Source organism: Phytophthora ramorum (genome assembly GCF_020800215.1).
Source record: "Phytophthora ramorum isolate Pr-102 chromosome Unknown Phyram_PR-102_s0003, whole genome shotgun sequence".
Classification (NCBI taxonomy): Eukaryota; Oomycota; class Peronosporomycetes; order Peronosporales; family Peronosporaceae; genus Phytophthora; species Phytophthora ramorum.
Window position 1 is genome coordinate 1,664,032 of NW_027150649.1, and position 25,754 is coordinate 1,689,785.

At 55.3% G+C, this 25,754-nt stretch overlaps 7 protein-coding genes across 7 annotated transcripts; 2 read left to right on the top strand and 5 right to left on the bottom strand.

Moving 5' to 3' along the window:
- Positions 1-519, bottom strand: KRP23_3699 (uncharacterized protein; the record flags this gene model as incomplete). Its single annotated transcript, XM_067888584.1, has 1 exon — positions 1-519. One exon carries the CDS (start codon positions 517-519, stop codon positions 1-3), a length of 519 nt encoding a protein of 172 aa, XP_067747813.1.
- Positions 520-871: 352 nt separating this feature from the next.
- KRP23_3700 (Cytoplasmic dynein 2 heavy chain 1) lies at positions 872-14,050 on the bottom strand (the record flags this gene model as incomplete). The annotated part of the gene is made up of 1 exon (XM_067888585.1): positions 872-14,050. The coding sequence occupies one exon, from the start codon at positions 14,048-14,050 to the stop codon at positions 872-874; it is 13,179 nt and encodes a 4,392-aa protein (XP_067747814.1).
- A 256-nt stretch (positions 14,051-14,306) lies between these two features.
- Positions 14,307-14,838, top strand: KRP23_3701 (uncharacterized protein; the record flags this gene model as incomplete). The annotated part of the gene is made up of 3 exons (XM_067888586.1): positions 14,307-14,569; positions 14,640-14,752; positions 14,807-14,838. 3 exons carry the CDS (start codon positions 14,307-14,309, stop codon positions 14,836-14,838), a joined length of 408 nt encoding a protein of 135 aa, XP_067747815.1.
- A 1,384-nt stretch (positions 14,839-16,222) lies between these two features.
- On the bottom strand, positions 16,223-16,707 carry KRP23_3702 (uncharacterized protein; the record flags this gene model as incomplete). Its single annotated transcript, XM_067888587.1, has 2 exons — positions 16,223-16,388; positions 16,484-16,707. 2 exons carry the CDS (start codon positions 16,705-16,707, stop codon positions 16,223-16,225), a joined length of 390 nt encoding a protein of 129 aa, XP_067747816.1.
- Positions 16,708-17,170: 463 nt separating this feature from the next.
- On the bottom strand, positions 17,171-17,422 carry KRP23_3703 (uncharacterized protein; the record flags this gene model as incomplete). Its single annotated transcript, XM_067888588.1, has 1 exon — positions 17,171-17,422. The coding sequence occupies one exon, from the start codon at positions 17,420-17,422 to the stop codon at positions 17,171-17,173; it is 252 nt and encodes an 83-aa protein (XP_067747817.1).
- Positions 17,423-18,090: 668 nt separating this feature from the next.
- KRP23_3704 (Endosome/lysosome-associated apoptosis and autophagy regulator 1) lies at positions 18,091-21,623 on the top strand (the record flags this gene model as incomplete). Its single annotated transcript, XM_067888589.1, has 5 exons — positions 18,091-18,259; positions 18,347-18,407; positions 18,475-20,755; positions 20,821-20,971; positions 21,040-21,623. The coding sequence occupies 5 exons, from the start codon at positions 18,091-18,093 to the stop codon at positions 21,621-21,623; spliced, it is 3,246 nt and encodes a 1,081-aa protein (XP_067747818.1).
- A 1,178-nt stretch (positions 21,624-22,801) lies between these two features.
- Positions 22,802-25,537, bottom strand: KRP23_3705 (Bifunctional aspartokinase/homoserine dehydrogenase; the record flags this gene model as incomplete). The annotated part of the gene is made up of 1 exon (XM_067888590.1): positions 22,802-25,537. The coding sequence occupies one exon, from the start codon at positions 25,535-25,537 to the stop codon at positions 22,802-22,804; it is 2,736 nt and encodes a 911-aa protein (XP_067747819.1).
- Positions 25,538-25,754: the final 217 nt, after the last annotated feature.

The window sequence follows — 25,754 nt, forward strand, 5'->3', positions numbered from 1 at the left end:
TCAGCCGATCTGCTGCATGGCGGCCTTGTACTCGCGCATCTCGCGCTCGCGCTGCTCGGCTTCGAGTTGCAGCGCTTCCTGTCGCTTGGCATCTTGCTCCGCCACGACGGCGCTGTGCACGCGGTGATACGTGGACGAGATCGGGATGTCGTCCGCGCTGCGAGATGATTTCCTGGGCGGCGACGGGGGTGGCTGCACACCCACTACTACCTCCTCTGCCACTCGGACAAAAATCACGTCTAGCGCGTTTGCTACTTCCGCGGGATGTCCCTGAGGCAGCTTACAGCTCGCGAGCTTAGCAGGCTCGTGGTCTTCAGCTACAGGCTCCTCGTCGTCCGACTTGTCCATGAGCGCGCCGCTACCTCGGTCCATGAGCATATTCTGCACTGCATTGTCAACTGCAGGTTCCACTTGGTTCGCACTGCCTGTAGGGGGCAATATAGGCACCACCTCGGTCGTCGTGGCCGCATATTCCTTGCGCGGAGTCAGCCCCGGACACTTGGACGGGCAGCAGCCCATACTCGCTGCGCGGGACTTTTTGCGAGCTCCAGCAGAGTGACCAACAGGCGAGACAGTCCTGCAAGGCTATATATAACCCGTGACATAATTTAGATGGCTACTATAATATTAATACACGTACTATTCATAATTTGACACAGAGCTACTATTAATACACAGGACGGGTGTCATGGCGCAAATCCTAAAACTAAAAATGGCAAGCTGCAGGGTTGCCATTAGAGACCTGTAGATTTATCTGGGTGGATTTGAGCCCGTTCCCTGTATGGCTCTAATCGACAAAAGAAAATACATTAATTTAGAACCAGTGATCTAAATTCTGTCGCTTCAACAAGATCGACCAATCAGGAGCTAGCTACTCGCCAAGGAAGAGCGCCACGCCTGCCAGCACCCAGCGAGCCCGATCGCCTGAAATGGGCATCGAGATCTCCACCAGCATGCGCTCCCGGTCCGTGGAGTAATACAGCGGCGTCTTGATGCAGTTCTCCTTCTCGTACATCTCCTGGGCGTCCTCGCGCACAAACGCCACGTAGCAAGACGGCACTGCGACCAGCTCCTGCGCGTCCGACACGGCTTCCAGCAACGTGCCCCCTTCAAACGACGCGCCTTGCAGAAGCAGCCTCGTCAGCTCGAACCACTCCACTTTGGTGCCGCTCAGACGCTCGCGCTCCCAGCAGGACAGCAGCTTCATGCCGTCCATCGAGCACTTTTGCTCGCGCGCGCTCTGTTGACGCAGCGCATTGAGAAATGTGCCTGGATGCAGCAGCTCCGACAGGTCCAGGCCTTTTGTGAGCAATTGGCCACTGCCCACAGCTTCCTGCCACTCGGAGAGAGCGCGTTTGCGCATGGCGAGTCCTCGCAACCAAGTGGCCACGACCTCGCTAGCTTCCCACTGAGCAGACCATTCCGCGGGGACAACGCCCTTCAGCAGAGCTTTGGCGACAGTCTGGATGGCGGGTGTCAGCAGCCCAGTGCCGTAGATCACCTTCTTCAATGCCTGGAGGCTGGTGTTCACTTGTTGAGCCAGTTCCAGCGCGTAGTCGTTCTCCAGCGCCACGAACGCGTCTGCAGGAGCCATGACCTGCAGGTTCTTCCCACTGCTGGAGGATATCGAGGCGCCTTCTAGCTGGAAACCGGTCGTGAGCTTGCCCCACGTCTCCAGCAGTGGGCCGAGCTGAGCACGCCACTTCTCGCGGTCGAATGCCGTGGCTTCAGCCTCACTAGACGAGAGAGCCTTCAGCTGCACGATAACCTGACCAGATAGCGAGCGCTGCATGGACCGCTCGATGTTGTCTGGCAGTCCAAACATGGTGGGGGCGTCAACGTCCGGGAAACGGTCGATGACGTCAAGGAAGTCGGCGTGCTGAGCACTTTGAGGGAGCTTCACGCCACGCGTCACACTCTTTTGGCCCGACAACAGCTCTTGACTGAAGTATTCGGTCAGGTTGCAGCGGAGCACACGCAGGTCGTACGGATTGTCGATACGTCCACCGTAGATCGCGTTCTCCATGAGCCCGTGAAGCGTTTGCCAGTCGATGCCTCCAGAACCGCCTCCACTGGTCTGGCAGGCCAGCTCCATGACGTTTGAACCTGCTCGGAAGTCACCGAACGAGAACTCGTAGAACTTGGTCCAACCTTGCGGGATATACGTGCGTCGCTCTTGCAGCAGCGCGTGGAAGAACGCCAACAGGAAGAGTAACTGCGCACGCGCAGGAGAGCCTTTGCCGATGAAATCGGGGTTCCACGCAGCATACGTGCGTTGCAGATTCTTCTTCATGCCCGGAGGGGACTCGAAAGTGATCTTCAGACTCTGCTCCAACAGCACAAGCGGGAACGCATCGTGAGGCTCCGTTGTGAGCCACAGGCGGAACTTGTGACTAGCCGTGAGAGCGCTAAACTCCTTTTCAAGCACTGGCAGCCACGCAATCACGAGATGGAGATTCTGCAGGCACAGCCACTCACCGTGCTCTGCCGTAGACTTGAGCAGGTTGAGCGCCTTCTCCTGTTGGCCACCACCCATAGCAACCTCAAAGTAGTGTCCCTTTCCAACGACAGACGTCGCTACTTCTTCCAACTCCTTCGAAGGATCAGCTCCCGCCGTTGTCAGCAGAAGCACTGGTGTCGTGTTGGTAGCCTCTTCCGTGCCGATGACTTTAAAGTCCAGGGACGGTGGAGTAAGTGACTTGAGTTGCATGACGCCGCAGATGAATTGGATGATCGCACTCTGCAGTCGATCGGGTCGTAATGCCTGGACAACAAGCAGCTTCTGGAAAGCGGAGAGACCTCCTGCCGACCCGGACTTGTCCATTTTCGGGTGGAAGTTTTGCTCGCACTCCATCGACTTCGACCATCGGATCCACATGTCGTGGCTTTCGAACTTGCATTGCTGTGCCAGACGTGGCAGGGCCTCGATAAACTGTGTGAAAGCTTCCTTGCGCTCAGGCGACGCCCACTCTGGAAGCGAAGAGTGGCCAGCCGACCCCTTTTCAGTCTCTACCAGCTCACCGCAGAAGAACTCGTACTCGTTCTTCTCAAAGCACTCGGGGTGCATCCCGTGTACCAAATGCATCCCAAACATCGGGCGGTGCTCTTTAAAAAGTGCGCGACCCACGAACATCAACATCTTGTACTCTAGGATAGGGATCAAACGTAAAATCCGATCCTTCGTGCTCGACGACTCCATCTTCGTTGCCAGAGTAGCTTTGAACAGCCCCAAGAACGACACTAACGAGAAGCGGTACATGTGGTTCACAGCACTCAGCTGCTTCACCAGGAAGAACATTTTGGCACCTTCATGAGCGAACGGGCAGTACGTGTCACGTTTTTCATCCAGCTCCTCGGACTTCTTCGCCGATCGCTCAAGTGCGTTCTCAATCTCAGCACTGGTCGCTTTCGTCTTGGTGAGGGATTCAACGAGGATGGTGTTTTCCAGGATATCTCCTTCGGACGTTGCAAGTGCCTCCACGAGCTGCTTTTCAAGAGCGGCCAGCTGCACCTTGCAGTCTTCTTCCTGACGGAGTAGTTCACTCTTCTCCTGCTCGAGCTCGGGCTGCTCGTGCTGGATAGTGACGCCTAGAAGCTGACCTTCTAACCCAGACCTAGTGACCGTAAAATTGACCACGTTGACGATGGCCAGTGCGTCGGGTGCTAATGGCGGGGACGGGTTCCGTGTGACCAGGAAAAGTCGGAAGTTCTCGTTGTAGTCGATCACCTTATCACCAAGCGCGACGACGAATCGCGGACCCTGATGAATCAAGTCTTTGCGAACCAATGGGTACAGGTAGGGCTCGACGTTGTCGACTTCCAGGATCACGAGCGTCTTTCCAAAGCGCACAGCTTGCTCCACTAGGTTCACGAACCGTGCATCTTGTGACTGCACAATGGAAAGCGGACGCGTTGTGTCCTTAGCCAGTTCGGCCTGCAACCACGCGGTGCTTGCACTGGCAGGATCGATGATGAACGGACAGCGGTCCCCACTAGAATTGGAGACAATCAGTGCGTTCTCCATCGACAGGTTGTCCGAAGGAAGGCCCATACTTTTCCAAGTGAGCAATTCGCTCTCGGAGCTCAACAGTTTGCGGTAGTCAAAGTGAAGGCTGCTTGCAGGGCCAGTAGAGTTAGCGTTCTCTAGGATATTCCGCTCCCATTCCTTCACGATACGCTTGCGAGCATCCTCTGAGCACTTGCCAAGGAACGTAGTAAAAGCCGAGGCGAGTAGCATGCGCACAGGTAGATCGGTAAGGCGACTCTCGAGCTCCTTCACCTGTTCGGACCAACGGTGCTTCTCACCACCCAGCTTGCTCAGCAACCCCTGAGCCTTATTCAAGGTGCTCTGAGCTTGCTCCAAGTTCACGCGCAAAATCTCGGCCTCTTTGGTCTTCTCTCCGAACTGCACCTTCATCTGATCCACCGTGATGTCGATCTTCTTCAGTTCGCTTTCGCACTGCTGGAGACGCTGTTGCGAAGCTTCAAGCGATCGCTTTGCCTCAGCAAGATCTGTTTCAAGCGGCTCAATCTTGTTGAGCACCATCGAGTACTTCAGATTGGCCTTCACCCACGTGGCCAAAGGTGCAGCAGCTACACTCACGCGGTAGATCGTTTCGTGGTCGAACGACGACGTTTTGCTCTTCACAAGCTTCGTGACAGCCTTGGAAATCTCCGGAGTGATCCGATGAGCATCGTAGTTGAGGATATCTTCCTTCACACCACGGTTTCCAAGGAACTTCTTCATGGAGTTCCAGGACGTATCCTGAATGCCCAACAGCATCAGCACAGCTGAAAGCACGTCGTGAATGGGCTCGGGCGGCATCTTCAGCAGCTCCTGTTCAATCTCGCGCTTCCGAGCATTCGTGGCTGTTTCGGCCTTTGCTAACTGCTTTTTCAGGTCTTCCACCTCTCGGCGGTTTGTAGCAGCACGATCCAAGGCGTTTGTGATCTCTTTCATGGCTTCGTCAGCCGAGATCTGAGCAGCACTCAAGTCCTTCTTCTTCAAGACAGCATTGCGACTCAGCTCATCCACAGTCACACTCGCTTCTTCCAGCTTGCTCAAGCCGCTCTTGAGATGGCGGATCTCCTGCACAATTTGCTTGCATTTCGCTTCGAACAGCGTGCGCCACGTCCCCAGAAAGCAAATGAACTCGCGTGGCGTAGCTCCAAACTCTTTACAACTCGCGTACAGACTCGTGATGAGCGGAGTGGTTTTGATAAGACTATCGACGAGCTCAGACCCGTTCAGCAATAGCTGTGGCAGTCGAGCCATGCTGCTGGTGTTCCACTCGCCCATCCAGACGATAGCGCAGCGAGTGTAAAGCGCTGGGTTGCTCTCGCAACGCAGTACAAACTGCGGGTTTCGTGAATCCATGGCAAGCACCACGTGCACAAACTGCCGAACACGAGACACAAAGAAGTCGTACACCGTACGAATATGTTCCTGGCCGCTAGCACCGATGCTTTCCAGCATGAGCTCCTTGAGTGGAGCGATCTGTGGCTCTATCTCCTCGTGCGTGTACAAACCAGGTACTTCCCCAGAGCTCAACAGAGAGTTGGTGAGTTCCAAGATGGCGTCTTGAGTAAAGTGGTGGTCTTCCAAGTAGAGCACATAGTGTTGGCCTTCCACGCCAGCCTTCACCAGCAAGCTCTTGAGATCAGTACGGAAGCTACCAGCATCGTAGTTCCTGGTGATACTCGGAGAGAACATCGTGTAGTTCAGCATGTACGAGATAAGTGTAGCAGCCGAGCGTCGACCCACGCCGGAGTTTCCAACGAGTAGCATTGACCCTCCAGGCTCCGACAGGACGCGCTCAATGATAGTCAAATGCTCCAGGATCTCGTCAAATAGCAGCATGTGCAAGTCCTTCTCCTCGCGCTCATAGAGCACCATACCTTGCGCGACCACTTGAGAGAACTCATCACTAGCTATTCTTTGCAGGGATGTTGTAACATTTCCTCCAGAGCCAGCCTCTCCGCCAACATTTCCCCCAGCTGAGCGACAGTGCAGTGAGCTGAAGTACACATCCTGCAGTTTTGCGGCGTGGCGCCACTGCTGCTTCCAAACGCTGTTGAGGATGCCGTCAAACTTCGTTTTGGCTTCGTTGTCCACGAGTCGGTCACGGAAAAGACGCCGCGCTTCGTGTGCGAGTGCGTCGAGTACGTCTTCATGCTCGAGGTCATACCGGACGAGTGCAAAGACCCATTTGGTCAGATCACGCGGCGTAAAGAGGTAGTGACGCTGCTCATCCACCGTGAACTTGGATTTGATAGTGTCGTAAACCTCCACCATGCTCTTCGCAAGGCGATCGCGGTTAGCGGAATCGCGCCACGTCGCCGGCAGGTTCGGCGTGCTAGAAGAGTCGAACACGCCCTCGAGGAAGGTTGAATAAACCACTGCAAGCTCTTCGGTGGACGGATAATCCATGTAGGCCACCTTCACGATCGCAGTGAATCGTGTGGAGAGCGGATGCCGCCCCACTGTGGTTGCCGCATTCATGGACGCCACGAGCTGAATTTTCTCGACTCCGAGGAACTCCAAGTGCTGGTCGTAGAAGCCGTTGAAGGTGATCAATTGCTGGAGGAAGGCAATCAACATGCACGTGTCGTACTGGTCCGGCCTTGGCAAGTTAATGTCCTTGAGGTAAAGCACGAGTCGTTCAGCGTCTCGAGGGCGGTAGACGCGACCAGTCGGCGTCGAGAAGAGCGAGCAGCACTGCGCGATCTTGTGAATCACGTGGTCTGCTGTTGTCTGCGCGTTGCAGTGCAGCACAGACACGGTGACGCTTTTTAGGTTCTTGAAGGCTTGACGGATCATCATGTTCTTGCCGCTTCCTTCTGGCCCAACAAGGATGAAAGGCTCCATCTTCTCTACCCACGGCTCGATGAGCTTTAGGCCTCGTTGAACGCTCACAGTGGGCACGACAGCATCCAAGCCATTGACTAAGAGGTCTTTACGGTCCATTTTGCCATCCATGGAGCCGTACGTGTCGCGCTTGGTCTCGTACGTGTAAAATGTAGAGCCCTGGCAGTAGCAGTCAAGCGGTGAGCTCATATCGGGAGGACGCTCGTTCGCCATCATGAAGAGTGACTTGGCGAACGACGCACGCGACCCCATAGCCAAGTTCGCTCCCAAGCCGCGGATCATAGCGCAAACAAACTCGGATCGGGTCGTGGCCGACGCTACATGACTCAACCCATTCATGATTGTACCGACTGTAGTAGTAGCCACGATGGCATCGTACTTGAGCAGTTCTTCCAACCCTCTCGTGAACAACTCGTCGATCCATTGTCTCAATGCGTCGCGTGTGTTGCTGGTACTTGGGTCGGAGGCAGGTGGGAGAGTTAGAAGCCATTTGCTGACAAGTCTCTGGACGACCATATCCTCGTCGGAGAGGAAGATCATACCCATTCGCGAGATTGTGGCGGGCGATGCGAACCGCAGGTCGTGCGTCTCAAACACGAAGTTGACGTTCGGACCGAAGTTGATACGCTCACCGTTCGGCAGCGTGAGCAGGTGGTTGTCGTCCAGCACCGAGTTGAGCGACTCAATCCATTCGGGGTCGACGTCGCCATCGCAAATGATCCACGAGCGCACGTTCTCGGGCTCTTTAACAACCTGTCGCGCTGCTGCCGTGAGGACACCGTCCTCCCATTCACGAGTGTCCAAGTCCATGTGGCCCAGCAGACGCTCGCGCGGCATCGACTTGGGGTTCATAACGTGCGTTTTTACAAGCTGGCCGCATCGGATCAATGCTTGCTGCAGAACCTGCCACACCGTGGACTTGCCACTACCCGAAGGCCCCACAACCACGCAGCCCATGCGCTGGTCCAGCGACTCCTTCAGCTGCAGCATTTTCCTGATCTGCAGCTCGTCTACTTCCAGGAAGAACGGTTTGCTGGTCATGACTTCATGAATGGCATCGCCTAGAGCTCCTCCTGCTAGATCAGCCGACTCGACGCCAGGGAACACGTCTCCGATAAGAGCCAAGAATCGGGTCGAGTCCACGAATGTGAGCTTTGACAGCGTGTTAATCCGCACAGCCTTGATGAGGATCTCGGTTTCTTCTGCCGTCGTCATTCGCACTGGTTTGCTGTCCGCCGACTTGGATTCCTCTTCTCCGTTACCGTTCGGTTTGCCAGCATTGGTAGCTCGATCCTTCTTTTCAGTCTGCAAGAGCTTGCCAGCCGTGTTGAGTACTGCTTTCAGAGCACGCAAGCCCCAGTCGTAGTGCTGCTGGCGAGATAGCAGTTGTCCGGACAGCGAATAAAGAGAGACAACCTTGGACGCGATGTCTTTCGCTTCGCTGAACCCCTCCGAGTAGAGGATAACTTCCGCGATGAGGTTGTTATCCGGTCGACCCATTGCCACAGGACGGAAGAGTGCCTTGAGGTTGTCAGGAAGCTTTGACCGGCCACCGTAACCTTTTCCGGCGGGGTTGAGCGTCACGAAGATACCAGCGTTGAAATCGACATCCACGGAGCGATTCAACAGGTTGATGGTTCCTGTTTTCTCCTTGATGGCGTCCTGGATAACCTGAATCTGCTGAGAAATGGCAGAAAGCTGGTCCTCCTTCAGACGATTGAACTCGTCAAAACAGCCCCAGGCACCGCACTTTACCAAGCCGATGAAGATGCGGCCCATAGATTGGAAGTCGATGCCCTCGTCGCAGTTGAACACCAACACTTGCCGTCCAAACTGCCCACCTAACGCCTTCACGGACTCCGTTTTACCTGTACCAGCAGGTCCGTACGGGTTACCTCCGAAGCCCATGTGCATGCCTTGAGTGAGCGTAAGGTAGCACTTGTCCGTCAACGGAGTGTGCACCAGCTTCGGCGCATTGCCCTGGTATTCGTACGTGTAGGCAAATTCAGCGTCATTCATCCGTATCAAGCACGGTGGTGGGTCTTTGCTGGACTGCTTCCGGGTATCCAGATAGAACCGAAGCTGCTTCTGCCAGATCCAGTCGCTCACGGATCGACAATTGGCAGCCAACAGTTGATCGCACACGTCGATATGGTGAACTAAATCCAGGACGAGCGCTTTAACTTTGAGACTCATGAGCAACTCCGTACTCAGGTCCAACGACGTCAACTCGCGCAGGGTATCCTGCAGAGTACGCTTCAGCTCCAGTACCCCACCACTTTTGATTGCCGCCTCAGCCTGTGAGCAGAATCGGATCTGCTCCGTAAGACACAGCACTTGCGATGGGAAGGCATGATAGTCCGGAGCACTAACACTCACACACTGCGCTGTCAGAGCGCGAATTGTACGACGCATCTCGTTCGTAAAGGTTTCCAGCCACTCCTCGACGTTGCTCGTAACAGCGACCGGAGTGTGGAGCTCCACGCGTTCGCCCGCAGCACTTAGCATCGCCACAATCTGGTCTTGTTTCTCTGAAAACTCCACTCGATAAACGCCTTGATAGAGTTTCTTGAGGTGGCTCTGAATCACTGCAGGGTTTTGAGACTGACCCAGGATCTCGAGCAGGTCTTCGTCGCCAATGAAGTAAAACCGCGGCATACGCGAGCGCTTCTCCTCGAGGAAGTCGGCCAGAGCTTTCTGACAGCGCTCAAGTTGATCGACCATGGTAGTAAGGCGCTCCGCTAGCTGTGGGAACATCAGTTCATCCGCCAGGTTGAAGAGCTTTGGATCCCGTTCGACCGAGCCCATGATGTCTGTGAACTCCTCGTCCACGCGACGGAAGCGGCTCTGCTCAGAAGGCAACGCGCCTTTGGAGAAAATTGGCTCGAGGAAGACCCACTTGCGCTGAATGAGGTTGAGCTGTGACAGCACCTGGTCCAGTGTGCTCATCTTGATCTCGTATTGACTTGCCTCGACCTCGAACGGCTTGAAGAATTGCGATTCCTTGAGTGACGCCAACAGAGACTGATTGTCGCCTAATGCAAGCGTCAGGTCCTTCCAGTCCTTAATGATAGCGACGCGGCGGCCGCCATGCTCGTGTACTAACAGCGCAAGCCCAGCCGTCTCTGTCCAAGCACGAAGTTCTTGTAAGGCATCGCGAATCGTGACTTCGCCTTGAGCTCTGGCATGAAGCACTTTGACAAACTGAAGCGTAGCTGGCAGCTCCAGCACCGGGAACACGTCCATAAAGTGCTGTACAATTAGGTTTTGCTTCTCCACGCCACGAGGGAAGCCAAGCTTCCGGAAGAGCTGCGTCCAGTGATCGTCTTTGAAAGGCTCGCCACGACAAAGTTTGAGTGTTGGCATTGCTCGCTTCACGTTTGTGTTGAAGTCGTTGATCTTGTCCACCACAGCAGTGCGCTCTACACCGTGTGCAGCTTGTTCCTTGACCGCGTCTGCCCATTTTTGAGCAGTGTCTGCTAGCGCGAACATGTTGGTGCAGAACGCAAACCAGTCTTGTGCTGCGAGAGCCTGCACTTCTTCTCGGAACTGTCGGTACGTCTGCCAATTGCGCTGGAGCTTGCCAACGTCGTCTTCGAGTGCTGGAAGACCGTCAAACGCTGGTTCAGTCATCGAAAACGCCGCACAATTAGACGTGAGTGCGGTGCTTCGCGTCTTCAGCTCGTCCAGCTTCTCGCGCCATTCGTCCATGGAAGTGTACACTTTGGCTAATGCATCGTCCTCCCACGACGGCACTTCCACTGGACGTAGCGCCATCCACCGCTGCCGGAACTTGTCGATCTCCACGTTGCAGTCGACCACCTGTGCTTCGATTTCTCCCTTGAGACTTTCTCGCTGCTCGTCGATCATGTCGTTGAAGGCCTCCAGAGCGATTTCAAAGTTCTCCCAGCGTGTTGAAAGCTGAGCTAGACGGGCCTCCACCTCGCTCGTATCTAGACTCGCACCACTCATGCCAGCACTGCTGCCTCCTCCAAGCACAGCAAGAAGCAGCGTCTTCTTCTTTTCTGCCTTCTGGAACTGGGAATGAGCGTCTCCTTTGCGTGCATCGATGTCCTTCCACTCCAGTTGGGCAGCGCCAATCTCGTCGATTGAGTGTGGGCGCTTGTTCAGGCTCTCCATCGATGCGTCCACGAAGTCCTCAACCACTCGAATATGGTTCAAAGTGCTCTTGCGGAGCGACAGAAGGAGAGCATCCGCAAACCGCTGCAGGTGTTCATCCAACGACCGCTTGAAGGGAACTAGCGACAGGTTAATGCAGTCCACTTTGACAAAGTCCAGGATCTTCTCGCTTTCCTTTCGCTTGGTCCGTAGGGTTTTGAAATTGAGTTCCCAGTCTGCCGGTTCTTGTAGTGTTGACTCCATGAGTGTATCCAGGTCAAGATTGCCACCACCTCCCAGTTTTGCTAGGAACCCCCAGTGCTCGTACTCAAAGAGCAGGCCTTCGAGCCGAGTGAACAATCGCTCACAAGACTCGTAGACACGTACGAGGTTGCGTGCGTTGGCATCGCACATTGCTGCAAACACCTGCGAGTTTGCAAACCCTCCAACCTTGGTCGGTCTTGCCACGAACTTCTTCATCGCCTTGTAGTATGTCGTACGCAGCTCTTCAATAGGAGGTTTCAGAACTAGCGTCGACCCTCCAGTGGTGGAAGAAGCTAGTGCAGCAGACGCACTTGGGAAGTGAAGCTCGGTCTTGATCTCCTTGATCTCTGGTAGGTTTTCGTTTAGCATCTCCAGACCGAGCTGGTAGCCAGACTCGAGCACCTTGTAGAGCTGATGGTCCCAGTACAGAAACCACTTGGCAGTGCGTGCGGAGTCTTGCTTGCGCGTAGTCAGCTGTGCACCGCGCTTGATGTCGTCCCAGCGTTCCTTCCACTTGGACGGGTAACGCAGCAGATCTACATCTAACAGGGCGAGGAGCTCTTCGCCTAACTTCTCATGGGCACGTTTGAAGCGCCGGTTTTCAGCTGCCAACCGGTCCGCTGCAGTTTGAAGCTGGCTCACGTATTCATCGCACTCGTCCAAGTTTGCCCACGTCACATCCTTGCTCTTGGTTTTCTGGTTCTGGCTCTGAGCGATTCCAGGACGTTGCACGGCATCTTCAAAGGCCAGCAGCGAATCGAGCAGCATGGGTTTCTGTTCGTCGATGATTTGAGCCTCGATGCTGTTGTAGAAGTTAGCCACCTTCTGCAGTGTCACGCCAAAGCGGTAGTACTTCTCCGCTTCCTCAGCTACCTGACGCACTCGAGCTGGTACCCACGCGTCACCAGCTTGTGCTGCAGTCTGCTGGGCCGAAAGCTCTGTGAGCTGACGGACGTCGCGCAGCAGCGTAACCAGAAATTCACTGAAGTTCACGACAAGGTCGCCACTCTGCTTGTCGATCTGCATGAGCCTACCGCGCAGTCGGAGCGACTGGCCCCCGTCGTTCTCTGCATCTTCATCCAACGCGCGCAACATAGCGTCTTGCCAATCGCGCACACGGTCTAGGACGAGGCCACTCGCTTTCTGAGCTAGCTTCTCGCACTGCTGCGATAGGCGAGGGAGCGCTGGCAAGTCGGCTAGGACACCGCGGGCCAAACGCTGCATTTCTGCTACTCGACGACCCAGTGCATGAGCCCAGACAATGACGTTCACGTCGCTACTCAACGTCTTGCCAACGTGCATGCCGCTCTTTCTCTCTCTTGCCCCTGCGCTGCTCGAGCCGAGATTTTGTCTCCGAGTCTCAAAGTCGCTATCAAGTTGGTCCACGTGCGCCAAAAGCTGTGCAAGCAAGGCATCGCGCTCGCCAGCTAGTGCCTGAGCTAGCGTAGGCCGCTGCAAAAGGTGCTGGTAGCGCTGCAACAAGCGCGCCGCTGCACTGGGTTTTGAAGTGACGGCACGGAGTCGTTCACGCAGCACCACTGCAACTTGAGCCTCCATGGGAGCGAGCGAGCGGTCAAACTCACTTAGCGCACGCTGCCATGCAGGCTCCGTGTACGCGTTGTAGTACAGCGGACGCAGCCGCTCAAAGGGTCGAAAGCACGACTCCGCGAGCACGTCTTCTTGGTTCTTCCCCCCGCGCGAGGGTAGTAGGGCCTGGAGCTCTTCGTACGTTGTGCGCACACGCAGAACCTGGTCCAGCCGAGCACTCAATTGCTGCACTCGCTGAGCTTGAGACGACTCAGGGCCCTCCCACATGTGCTCACCGTGCGCCGGCCACATCGTCCCAGTCAAAGACTCGATGCTGTTACGCCACTTCTCGCACAAACCCACGCCTTGTTGCAGCAAATGGTGCACTGCGTGGAACGAAGCTTGCCACACATTGCCCCCGGACTCCTTTTCATCCCCATTCAGCGCTTTCGCCTTCGCTAACACGAAGCTATTGATGGCGCCCGAGACGAGCCCGAGAAGGTGATCCATGCGTCGCTGGGGGTACATTTGATCGCGCGCCAGGTCGAGACGCCACAGATCGTCTGCAACGTTTGAGGCGTCATCCAACAGGTCGGTCATATCGTCAAAGCTCAAATCTCCAAGTGGGGCGGAGAACCGCTGGTGCACCGTGTCAAAAGCAGCACTAAACTTCTTGGCTCGTCTGGCCTGCCTCGTGTCGCTCTGCATGGCCTCCCAGTAGGCGAACTCGTCGCTCATCGTAGCGATGCTCATAAGACCCTCGTCGCCACCGTCACTTGGCGCTGCTTTAGCTTGTTTTCCTCCCTGTATCAAGACGGTGCCTGCAAGACCTGCATCTAGCTCCAGTAGTACGTCCTTGAGTTTCTGTGACAACTGACTAGCACGCGCGTCGTCACGCAGCAGTAGCGGCGCGTACACTTGGTGCACCGTCTGGTAGAGACTTTGCAGTGGCGTCTGCAGCGCCGACGTCAATTGCACACTCGTGCTCATGTTGTCGGGCGTGAGAGGCGCCACCTTCTGCAGCTTCAGAAACGCCGCCGTCTCGTCGTTGTTCCCATCCTCCTCGTCCTGCAGCGTGTTGGTTAGATGAATATCTTCGCTTCCGTTGGCCAGTCGTGCGTGCAGCACATTGCACTGCAAGTCATCGAGGAACTGTGTCAGCGCCTGCTGTGAGCCCTTTTCTTCGCTCAGACGCGTGTTGCGAGGTGCCCAGAGGCCGCGGAGCAGCCCGGACAGGTAGCTACGCCTGCCGTCACCAGCGTCTGGGTCCATTCAGCTGCTACGACGCGAAAAGATCCCTTTGCTTGGTCTTGTTGTGGCGCGATGCTAGCGAAGGCGAGGAGGCGCCGGAAGATACTTCTCAAGTGCACCACTTCAACGTGGTGTATGCCACATTCCCAACTTCAACTATGCAGTTTCAGAATCACGTCGCTTCAGCATTTGATATGGGAGGCCCTATCGCTTGTTACTGGTAGATTGAGCTATTTAGGTCTTGCCAACCGACAGCCCTCCAAACGGATTCGATGCTATGCCGGCCCGCGCCTTGGTCCCGTGGGTATCATCCGAGGAAGATGGCGAAGGTCTTGATGGCGAAGAAGACCTAGTAGGCGCTCTGGAGAACTGCACACAAGAGTTGAACAAACTGTGCGGCGGCCTGGAGGTACAGCAGCTCGAGACAGAAGATGAATACGCCGCTGACGTCGATGCTAGTACGGACACGCTGGCCTCGCTGGAAGAAATGTCGAGTGAATGTGCTGCTTTGTTGGCTTGTCTTGAGTTTGGAGGTCATAGGTGAGAAGGAGGCATTGTTGAAACTTTTTACAGAAATGTGTTCATCTAACTTCCTGACCGAGTTCTTTAGCTTCAATGAAGGTGACGATGACGACCCTGAAATGCTAAATGAATCAATCACTGGTGTCAATCAACCCAAGGAAGAGAAGGAGGGACAGCTGCAGCTTCAGGTTAGCCGCCGAGGTTTGGTGTTGCGAATTGTCGTATCAATACTTATGATACTGTGTATATTCACAGGAAGAAAACGTTTTGGAGGCGACGAGCGATGAAAAACTTGCGTATGAACTCGACACTTTTGCAGAGGAGCTGAAGAGATTTTCGTTGTGTCTAGAAGAAACCACCATTGTAAAAGAACCTGAGCCATTCTCTCTGGAAACAAGCAACGCGGAGGGATGCACGGACGACCCCCTGGGTCCAGCAACGCCCTTCATTGGCAATGACGTAACTTGTCAGATTGTGGATAATGAACATGGTAGAGGAAACGAAAATAATGCCGCTGCAGCTGCTGCTAGTGCTGCTGTTGACGGAGGTGGAGTTGGCACTAAGGTTGCTATGTCGACTGATGGGGCAAATGCAACTCACCGCAAGGAAGTATTCAGTCAGCGAACCAAGGACGCCATTACATTACACATCAAAAGGCTAGCTCTTCAAAAACAGCGCCGATTTGGCAATGGAAACCAATTACGAGCCTCAACAAGCACAAAGGATTTGGCTCCCGATGCAGAACAGCAACATGTTACTGGGGTCAAGGTGGTGTTGTCAAAGTTCCAAAACACGAGCTTTCAGCAACATATCATGCGCCAAACGTTTGCGCGACGAAGGGTGCAGCAGATTCAGGAGGCTCAGCGTCTCGTTGAGTCTGCACGCTTGCGGGGAACAATATGCACCTCACAACATCAGTCCTTAAAATCGAACAACGGTAAGTCACAAACCCAAGCGAAGCAAAACGCAACGTACCTGGACCAATTCACGTCAACTTCCACGAACTATTTTCCTTCAAATGAGTTCGAGCCACGCTACTTGTGTGCCGTCTATCTGTACGGCCTTCGTCATCTGGGAACAACCTATATCACGTTCAGTTCACTCGCGCAGTTTGAGCAGCGCGTCCGAGCGAGGTTCTCAGTCGAAGAAGTCGTAAGTATTTATCGAGAAGTGACGGAAGTCGTCCTGCCGGAGCCCAACACCCGCCACTTAAAGCGTCTCCGACGAATTTTCAGTCTCGAGCACGTGAACGACGGCGATACGCTTTGCATCACCCAAAATGCCTACGACGACATGACTATCTTGTGCGACTGGATAAAGCGGCGACAGCGCATTATACACGGTTTCCAATTCAAAGTGCAGCAAGCTCCTTCCAGCACGTCTACTTTCACAGAAGTGTTAACACCGCCAGAGCCGAAGCCAAGCAGTAATAATGCAATTAAGCCACAACTATGGGACTCGAATGGCCGCACTATCGGTGTTAAAGTGCAACATGACATCTAGAAGAGCATCATCAGATTTTGGGCCAAATATTACCACGGGGTAAATTGTCGATTGTTAAAACGATTAGAACCTACGAACGGCGACGATGGACTGGGTTACTTGGGTCTTGAGAGCAGTGTTCATACACTGTCAGATTTCCATTTGAGCCGTAGATGCTGGAGAATTCGACTACGTTGACGTTGTGGCGGGGGCAGAAGCATCAGCACCAGGCTCCGAGATAGGCTCAGGTGTCGTCGGAGTGGGCGGAAGCACAGCTCCCAGTAGCCCCACGACGTTGCTGGCCAGTGCACCTGTGTTTCCGCTACTTGCAGCCGAGATGATACCCGCAGTGTTGCTGTACACGGCGGGGTTCGTCGCCGCACGAGTCAAAAGCCCGAATAGATCCTCATTCGTAATAGTGGCCACGTTTGGGTTGCCTGCCATCATTACCCGATGATGTGTGCGAGAGCCTCGCGGTCGCTCTTGGAGATGAGGATGATGATGCTACCCTCTGATGTCATGGCGTTGTTGCCTTGGTCATTGCCGACAGGCACCACGTGCGATTGAGCGCCACGCATTCCGGACGCCATCATGATACTCGGTTGGTCGGTTGCCAGCACGAACGACATGAGATAGGCAAGCGTGATAGCAACTTCAACAATCGGCATCTTCATGGAGCGGACTTGAGTACTTGCGTGTCCGATTGAATGATGACATTGAGCTGAAAGCTTCATTGGCAACAGCGGGAACGTAGGAATCGCAGAAAACACCTCGCACGCTAGAGAATAAATCGTCGCATAGTCATGAAAAGGTGACCTGTATGACGAATTGTTTGCGACGCTCTTGACGACGTTGCAAGGAATTGTCATGGCATAAGGACGAAATGACGCTTATTTACTCCAGGAATCTGACCACCCCAACCTTTTCCCATCAACTAACATAATAAAATAAAAATTAATTCAAGAAGTGCTCAGGTCAAAACTTGTTTTCTCGGGTTATCTGAATTAAGTGGTTGCTGCCCAAGTTTTAACTGAAAAAATGAAGCTTCACGACACTGGGGTCTGTACGAACAGGATATTCCTCGCTGCACACGCTTGCTAAGCAGCTCCCAACACTGCTCGCTTGGAACTGAACGATTTACCAGTGACCACCGTATCCGCGATAGCCACCGCCATATCCACGGTAGCCACCGCCATATCCACGGTATCCGCCGCCATATCCACGGTATCCGCCGTAGCCACCTCCATATCCGTAATACTCCTTGTCATCCGGTTCGTTGTCAGCCTCGACCGGCGTCTGCACAGCCTCGGCGTTGGCAGCAGGCTCTTCCGCATGGGCGAGCGCGGCCACGTAGGCGAATGCAGCAACAAGTGCGAGCGCGATCTTCATTGCAGGCAGGTTGTTCAGCTGTCTTGGGGGACTTGAGTGCGACGAGATCGATTGCGGAGTGATTCTCTTCGGGCCCTGCGAATTCTCGGCGTAGTTGGGAAAGGAGCCGAATCACCGTTAAAAGTCAAGAGCCATCACTGCCTCCTACAGCCTATTATCGCCACTCGCAGAAAGATGCTCGTCTTACCTGCCATCCCGTTGAACCATAAGCGGCCTCAATAGCCCATTGTCCAATTCACAGTCTTCCACTCAAGCCACCCCGTCCAAGATGAAGACCTTTTTCGTGATTGCCACCGTGTTGGCGTACGTTGCCGCTCTTGCGTACGCTGAAGAAACCCCTGCCAAGGAGACCGAGGACCACCACTATGGCGGAGGTGGTGGCTATGGAGGCTACGGCGGCCACAAGTACGGTTACAAGCGTCCCGGTCACTAAACGATTCCAAGCGCCAAGCTGCCAGCAGCCTCTCTCCTTTCTTCTCCAACCCAGCTAGCGTAGATTAACGCAGCCACCGTAATCGCTCGTCTAATGCCATGACGAGTTCCGCTTCAAATTCAATTTGCTGTGTACATGGCTACATGCGTACTTAATAATTATTCAGTGCGAACTTATGTAAAGGTTGGGTGCAATGCCAACGCAATCCCCACATCTCAAGATTGGACCCAAGTCGATGAGGACGTTGCTTTGGCTGCTGGCGGTGGCCTCGGGGGCCGCGGCGGCGGCTCCCAAGTTCCACTACGGCTTCAGCGACTGCGTGGACAACGAGCGCACGCTCTTCTACTACCTCAAGAGCGAGGGAACGTGCGTGGCCAATGCGACGGGAGAAGTGCTCGCCAAACGTAAGCCAAAATGCGGAGAAAACCATTCGCTGCTGAAATGTGGGTGGTTGAAGTGGGTCTAACTGTGTGGGTGATTGGGTGAAATAGCGCCGGTACACGGACTTCGCTGCGACGTCCAATGTGATCGGGGTTTTTATCTCGGGGCCAAGTACGTCATCATCATATTGGATATGAGAGTTCCATGACTAACCGCTATGACGACTGGCATAACACAGCTTTTCCGGTTCCGAGCCTGTATCCGGCTGTGAACGGTGTCCCCAGGGCAAATACTCGCTGGGTGGAGGTGTCTTGTTCTCGCAACGCACGGATGCGTGGACTTCTCCGCTGTCTGCTGAGTTGCAGACCGACTGTATGACCCAAAACATGTACACGGGTCAATGGCAGCACAATTGCAACCCGTGGGTGCCTTCGGCCGATGGGTCGTACATCTCCTCGGGCGAGAACTCGGGCGTGATGCAGAACTTTGAAGGTACGAGGCTTTACTCCACGCTGCGGGTCAGCGCCACCTTTGTGCGGGACGGATCCGTGACGTACAAGTACCGGGTGGATGCCGAAAGTCCGTACGACGGACTGATGTTCCAGATCGACGATGACCAAGGCGCGGGGCTTGTCTCGCAGTCGGACGGGTGGAAGGAAGCGGTCGTGCAAGTGTCGGCTGGTGCGCATACACTGGCATGGAACTATATGAAGGACTACGCAGGGGATGCGGGCGAGGACAAGGCGTACCTTAAAGTGATTGAGCTCGTGGGGACTGCGTGGGCTGATTTGCACTGCCACACTTGCGGCGGAGATATGACGAATAGTGGGGGTTCGCTTTGTGCCTTCTGTGGTCCGAACGAGTACGCGGCAGCCAAGTCGGACAGCGAGCTCGACTTTACGTGCTACTCGTGTCCGCCGAACACCTACGCACCGAAGGGATCTATCGGTATTTCGTCTTGTGTCGAGCAGCGCGCGTGTACGATGGATGATGTTGACGAGACGTACACCGCCTGTAAGAATGGCGCGCGGGACGTCACGTATTCCTGGAGTCAACCGCAGACGTGTGATACGACACTGAAGGACAGCATTGAACTTGCTGCTCCACAGAAGGGCGTCGAGTGCGCGAGCTGCGCTCGAGGCTACCAGCTTACGGAGGATGACGGGTGTGCGGCTTGTCCTGTGGGTCAAGCGCTAGCCGCCTCGGGAACCTGTGAGCAATGCCCCGCAGGCACAGTTGTGGTGAGCGCGCTTGAGTACGGCGTGGGTACTCCGGACGCGTGGAACACTTGGCCCCCAATTGCTAGCACGGAGGCGGCTCAGCATGCTGGATGGAAGCTTACAAAGAGCGGGCTGCTGTTCGCACAGCACACGTACAGTGACCAAGATGGTGGGGATTGGACTCGCCCCAGTCGATCAGCTCTGACCTTCAATGTACCCTTTGTGCATTCTGGCTCGATGAACCTGACGTACACGTTGAGCGGTGTCCCCACGTTCGGAAACGATGGCTCTCGTGCGTGGGTTGAGCTAGAAATTCGTGATGCTGGCGACACCAACAAGAAAACAAAATCGATGGAGTATTCAAGCTCACCGAGTAGCAACGATGGAACCAGTCGGGACGGCGATGGCAGCGGAACCGGTGACGACAAAAGCATTGTCCACCTGCTTCATGGTGGTGAGAATGGCACATTCAGCGAGATCGTGCAGATCAATGTTACAACAGCGACTGTGAAGGAATTTTCGCTGGTGGTGCGTGCGACCAGCGCCGAGGCCAAGCGTGCAATCGAAGCGAAGTTGGTACACTTGGGATTTACAGGCACCCAAGATGGTGCTGGCGTGAGCTGTGATAGCTGTCCGTCAGGATACGAGCCAGTAAACCCAGACGATGACCAGCAAATGTATGGCTGTCGTATTTGCCCCGCTGGTACTTTCGCTGAAGCAGGCGACTCGACTGGAATTGTTGCGTGCGGCGAGTGTCCAGCCAATACGTATTCGAAGGAGGGTGCTTCTAAGTGTACATCCTGCGGCGAAAACACGTACAGTAGTCCTGGGGCGGTGTCTTGTGCTGCTCCTCAGGCGCTCACGCTAAATGCTAGCGCATCTTCGGATACGGTGACGTCATCGTCGTCGTCGTCCTCTGCTGTGGTATCTTCTGCGCTTAGTGGCTTGCAAGTGACTTACAACCTGTCACTGCTGGAAGCGCTCGTGTGGGGTAACGAGAGCTGGATCTTGGATGATACCGTTTACGGTAATGCCTCGAGTCTGCAGTCCACGAAGCCGGTTGAGTCCTCGATGGCATTTCAGGCTGACGGCCAGAACTACTGGTTTGCGGGCCTGTTCCGCCCCCTCGGAAGTGGTTGGCTACAGCAAGTGCCAGGTCAGGTTGTGGACCAGGAAGTGGATACGACAAGCGAGGTGGCCTACGTGGTTTTGGCCAGCATGGTGAACCCTCGCGAAGCTGGCCATTACTTCCAGCAGAACAGTGGCGTGTACGGTAACGTAATGTGCTCTGCGCCAGAGGTACGTTCGAGGTAGTTTACCTGTCGCTCATGTACCGGTCACTGATAATGTTTATGCTTGGACAGCAATGGAAGCTCGTGAATGGTGGTAGCCACATGGATATCTTGCCACTGGAGTCAGGTGCTGGTGTCAAGGTCTCTTTTACTGGTGGATCACCATGCGTCAACGGCAAGACGATGTCCACCACATTCAACTTTGAGTGTGACCTTAACGCCGGTAAGAACTGTTGTATGCACCAAATTTTGCGGAGAGACTGACCAATCGTTGTCGCGTCGCTTGTGCAGGAACAACTAACAAACCTGCTTCAGCTTCGCAAGATGATGACAAATGCAACTGGGACATCGTCTGGAGGACCGCATATGCTTGCCCCGTGTGTGACGACGACTACTTCAACGAGCTTCGCTCAACCTGCAACGGTGGCGAGCAGCTAGTTTCGTATGCTCGCAAGCTGGCGTGTTACGGCGGTGCTGAGTCGGAAAGCACGGACACCATCTCAGCGTGCACGGAAAGCGCCGTGGTGCTGGACACGAAGGCCCTCTACTCGGTTTACGTGGCAATTGTTGTGGTGGGCTTCGTGGTGTTGCTATTGATGATGGGTATCCTCATCATCCACCGCAAATACCGCAACGCATACAACGACTACCTCTACCTGAAGGGCAAGACGGAAGAGAAGACGCAGGATGACGGCTCCAAGGAAACTACATTCGAGTTTACACCGAGGTCCAACGCTCTGCATAGCTCCCCACTTGGTGACGTGCCATCACCTGCCACGCCTGATCAAGAGAAGATTCCCGATGTTGTCGATGCCAGTGGTGCCGCTGACGACGAAGGAATTGAACTCAAGCTGCACAGTGTCCAAAGTGTTTAGAGATGCTGGCGAAGAAATGGGAGGCTTGCATTGCCTTGTGGATCTCTTTCGTGTTCTGTGTGCTGCTTTTGCTCCATCAGATAAAATGGAGAAGCTTCTTTTGACGATTGTGCAGAGATTTTTGTCGCCCTGACTGCTTCATGGGGGATTTCTGCGCTAACGATCAGTATATCTTGGTGTTTTCGACGATTTCCTGCTTACTTTTAGGTGAACCTCGTGATGGCGGCTACAACGACTCTCAGCTCATGGTCATCGTTCAAGCGGACTCCAAGTACTCAAGTCGGCTTCCACCACCACCTGCTTCACTTTCCCTGATGAAGATGCCTATCGCTACAATTGCCGTCACGCTTGCCTACCTGGGGTCGCTCGTACTGGCAGCCGACCAACCGAGTATGATGGAGTCCCATCAAGCTTCGATCACCTCCGGAATACCATCGGACAAGCTCAACGCCCAGGGCAACATCGACCTGGCATCACACAGCAACATCCTCATCTAGGAGACCGGCCGCGCGGCGCTCGCGCACTCCATCGAGGACATGGTGGCAGGCAGTCCCGACGCTATGACGAGTGAATCTCTCTTCGGTCTTCTGGCGCGTGCAGGTCTGAACCCGACCGTGTTCACCAACGCCGCGGGTATCGTCTCGGCTGCGAGACGTGGCGACACGGGTGCGTTGGCTGGACATGTCGTGGGTCTGCTGGGTGCTGTGGCTCCACCCACCCACTCCGACGACTCCGGTGGTGGCCCCCACTGCTGCACCTGTCTCTGCGTCATTTGCTGGTGCTTTTGCTCCTCCCGCGGTTGCTCCGATGTCGGCTCCGATCGCTCCTGCTGCGGCCACCACTTCGGCGTAGGTATTGACGCCAAACTTGACCAGTGGCTTTCCGTGAATGTCCAAGGCGCTCGACAGCTGCCCGAGAAACTCGTGATGAAGAACTTCCGAGTCCAAAGCCGAGATGCGTCCGTCCTAACTGCTCAAATAATCACCACCTGCGTTCCATTCCAAACAAGACAACAACTTCATCGTGTTTGCTTGGCAAGCTAGGATTATTCGTATATGCACATTGGGATGGAATACGAGAGCTGCTTCCACTGAGCGCACCTGATGCGAGAGGGTCGGTCAGTGGAAGGTGCCACTTGGAAATGGCTTGCGGTCATACTGCACTCCTGCCCTCGTCGATCAGACGTGGACGTTCTTGCCGTTAAGCGAGTTGAGAATCGTGAGCACGTCACGAAGGACGCCAGTGGCGCTGGCAGCGGCACCGGTGCCGGAGCCCTTGAGGACTAATGGGTTGGGGTACTGCAACGAGGAAAAGCCGAACGCGATCTCGTTGTCCTTGGTGAAGAAGGCCGGGTGGTCCTCGTTGATGAGCACGGGCTGAATCTTGGCCTGGATCGACGGGAACTTGGACAGATCGATCGAGGCCACGTAGTGGAGACGCTTGCCTTCCGCGACCGCAGGCACGTAGTACTTCTCACGGAAGGCTTCGTCGTACGCCTCGAGTCCAGCGACGATATCGTCCACTTCCATATCGTCAGACCACGCGATGGTGTCAAGCACGCTCTGCGGGATCAGAGGCTCGAGTTGCACAGCACTCGGGTTGAGGTGGACACCAAGGGCACGGGCCAGCACTACGATCTTGGCAACCATGTCCGTACCAGTGAAATCCTCACGCGGGTCTCGCTCGCAGTAGCCCTTGCGGATCACTTCACCCACAGCCTCAGACAGCTTCTTGCCCTTCATCACCTCATTGGCAACGCAGTTCATGGAGCCACTCAACGAAGTCTCAATGCCCAGTACACGGTCACCCGTACGCAGGATGTTGCCTAGAGTGTCGACCACAGGCAAACTTGCGCCGATCGTGGACGTGTACATGAAGAAGGTACGGCCAGTCTTGGCGCGGGTGGTGGCTACGCTCTCGCGCGACGAGGTGGGAGGGAGACGGCACACCGAGCGTGCATTGGAGGCGACAACGTGGATGCCGCGCTCAATGCAGGCCGAGTAGAGGTCCTGGGTGTTGCCCTGGCCAGAGCAGTCAACGAGGATAGGAATGGCCAGATCCTGCAACTGATCTAGCTGCTCGAGCGAGGGCGCCCCGGAGTACGTTGACGAAGCAGCCGGCTGAGGTGCCGCGGACACCACAGCGTTCGTGCTCTTGCAGCTCTCCAGACGCGTGATCAGCTCCTCGAATGTGAAGCCCTTGGGATTGTACAAGAAGTCACAGCAGTTGGAACCAAAACCAACGATGTTGACGCGAGTCTTGTGCTGGTAGCGGTACAGCTCCTGCTGCTTCTTGAGCTGTCGGACAACGCCCAGTGTGATGTGGTTGCAACCGAGGAGCACCATGTTGGTGACAAGGTAGTCGACGTTAAAAGCATCGTGCACACGCCGCACGGCCACCTTCGTGTCAAGGCCGCGAATCACACAGCTCAACGAACGCGAGCTCGTTCCCTGACCGACAGCGAGCACTTCGATGCCAGCATCAGCAAGAGCTCCGAAGAACTTGGTCTGATTGTAAGGCACCTTCGATAGGTCCTCGGCTACAACTGAAAGCATCGTCACCGGAGACTCCGAGTTCAAGGGGTCCACTTCGTGAGACTCAATTTCAGCGCTAAGCTCGGCGTTGATGGCTGCACAGGCCTGTTCCTCAGCGCTGCGAGGCACCACGACGCTGATAGCTTGTCCATGAGCGCCGCGGATCGATAGCCACACGGGAATCTTGAGTTCCTCCAGCACCTTCGTAACGCGAGCACCAATGTTTTCCTGCTGGTGGTCGTTGCTTCCATCCTGGAGAATACGCGTACGAGCTTCGATGATGGCTAAATTCTCCAGAGACGTCGTGCACGTCTCGCGTGTACCCGAGCGGCCAACGCCGCTAATGTACGTGCCGTGGCCGTTGGGGTCCATCGTGTTGCGAATCAGCATGGTCACCTCGCCCTTGATAAGCGGCACCATCGTGCGCGCGTGGAACATGCGGGTGCCGTAGACTGCAAGCTCCAGTGCTTCGTGGTGGTTCAAGTGTGAAAGTGCCACGGCGCGGTCCACGATCCTCGGATCCGCCGTCATGACCCCCGAGATGTCGGTGTTGATCAGGACGTAGTCAGCACCGAGCGACGCGCCCACAAGTGTCGCCGTGTAATCCGATCCGTTGCGTCCCAGCGTCGTCGTGCGGCCGCTACGTGTGCGGGCGATGAATCCCGTGATCACCGGCAGCGTGTTGGGCTTCCACTGCTTGGCCAGTGCCTGCAGGTTCTCCTTGGACTCGTCGAAGAACACCTTGGCACAGCCGTGCGTGTCATCGGTCGTGAGCCAGTCCCGGGCGTCCAGGAAGAAGGCTTCCACGCCTGCCTTGGTCAAGAGTTTGGCGACAATCGTCGCGCTGATGCGTTCACCGAAGGACAGCACCGTGTCTGTGGCCGCAGCCGTCTGCTCCTGCAGCAAGCAGATACCGAAGAGCAGCTCCCGCAGCGGCTTGAAGTGGTCTATGATCATGTCCGTCATGTCTTCCACCTGCTCCACCTCCAGCTCCTTCTGTGTGTCGTGAGCGTTCGTGAGCGTCAAGTCTTGCAGCTTGTCCACGACCTTCAGCGCCTTGTCGGCGTCTCCCTTGGCAGCGAATGCCACGGCCTCCAGCAGGTAGTCGGTCGTGTGGCCCATCGCGGACACCACCACAGCCAGAACGCGCTCGCGCTCCTCGCGGACGATCTGCACGAGGCCGCAAAGCCTCGCGGGGCTGCCCACCGACGTGCCGCCGAACTTGTACACGTTGCGCTTTCCATTGTGGTGGTCCAAGTGGCTGAACTCCGTCTCCGTAGCAGCTGCAGACAACGTGTCACCATCGAGGGTCAACGGGTTGTCCAGGATCTCCTTGGGCCAATTGGCGCCGATGAGCATCGACGGCGACGTGCAGTCCATCGCTTGAAGAAGAGGGGGGAGTGTCCGTTACAAAATGAATGACTGGAGTGGACTTCTGATGGGGATGGGCAGGATTTTGGAGCGCCGGGATTGGCTGTTTGGTGGCTGAAGTGAGACTTGATTGGTTTAAAATTGACAGAGTGGGACCACTGACGTGGCGGCTGAACTTTTTGACAGGCACTGTACTGCGTGTCAAACGTTGTGTTGACCTCGCCAC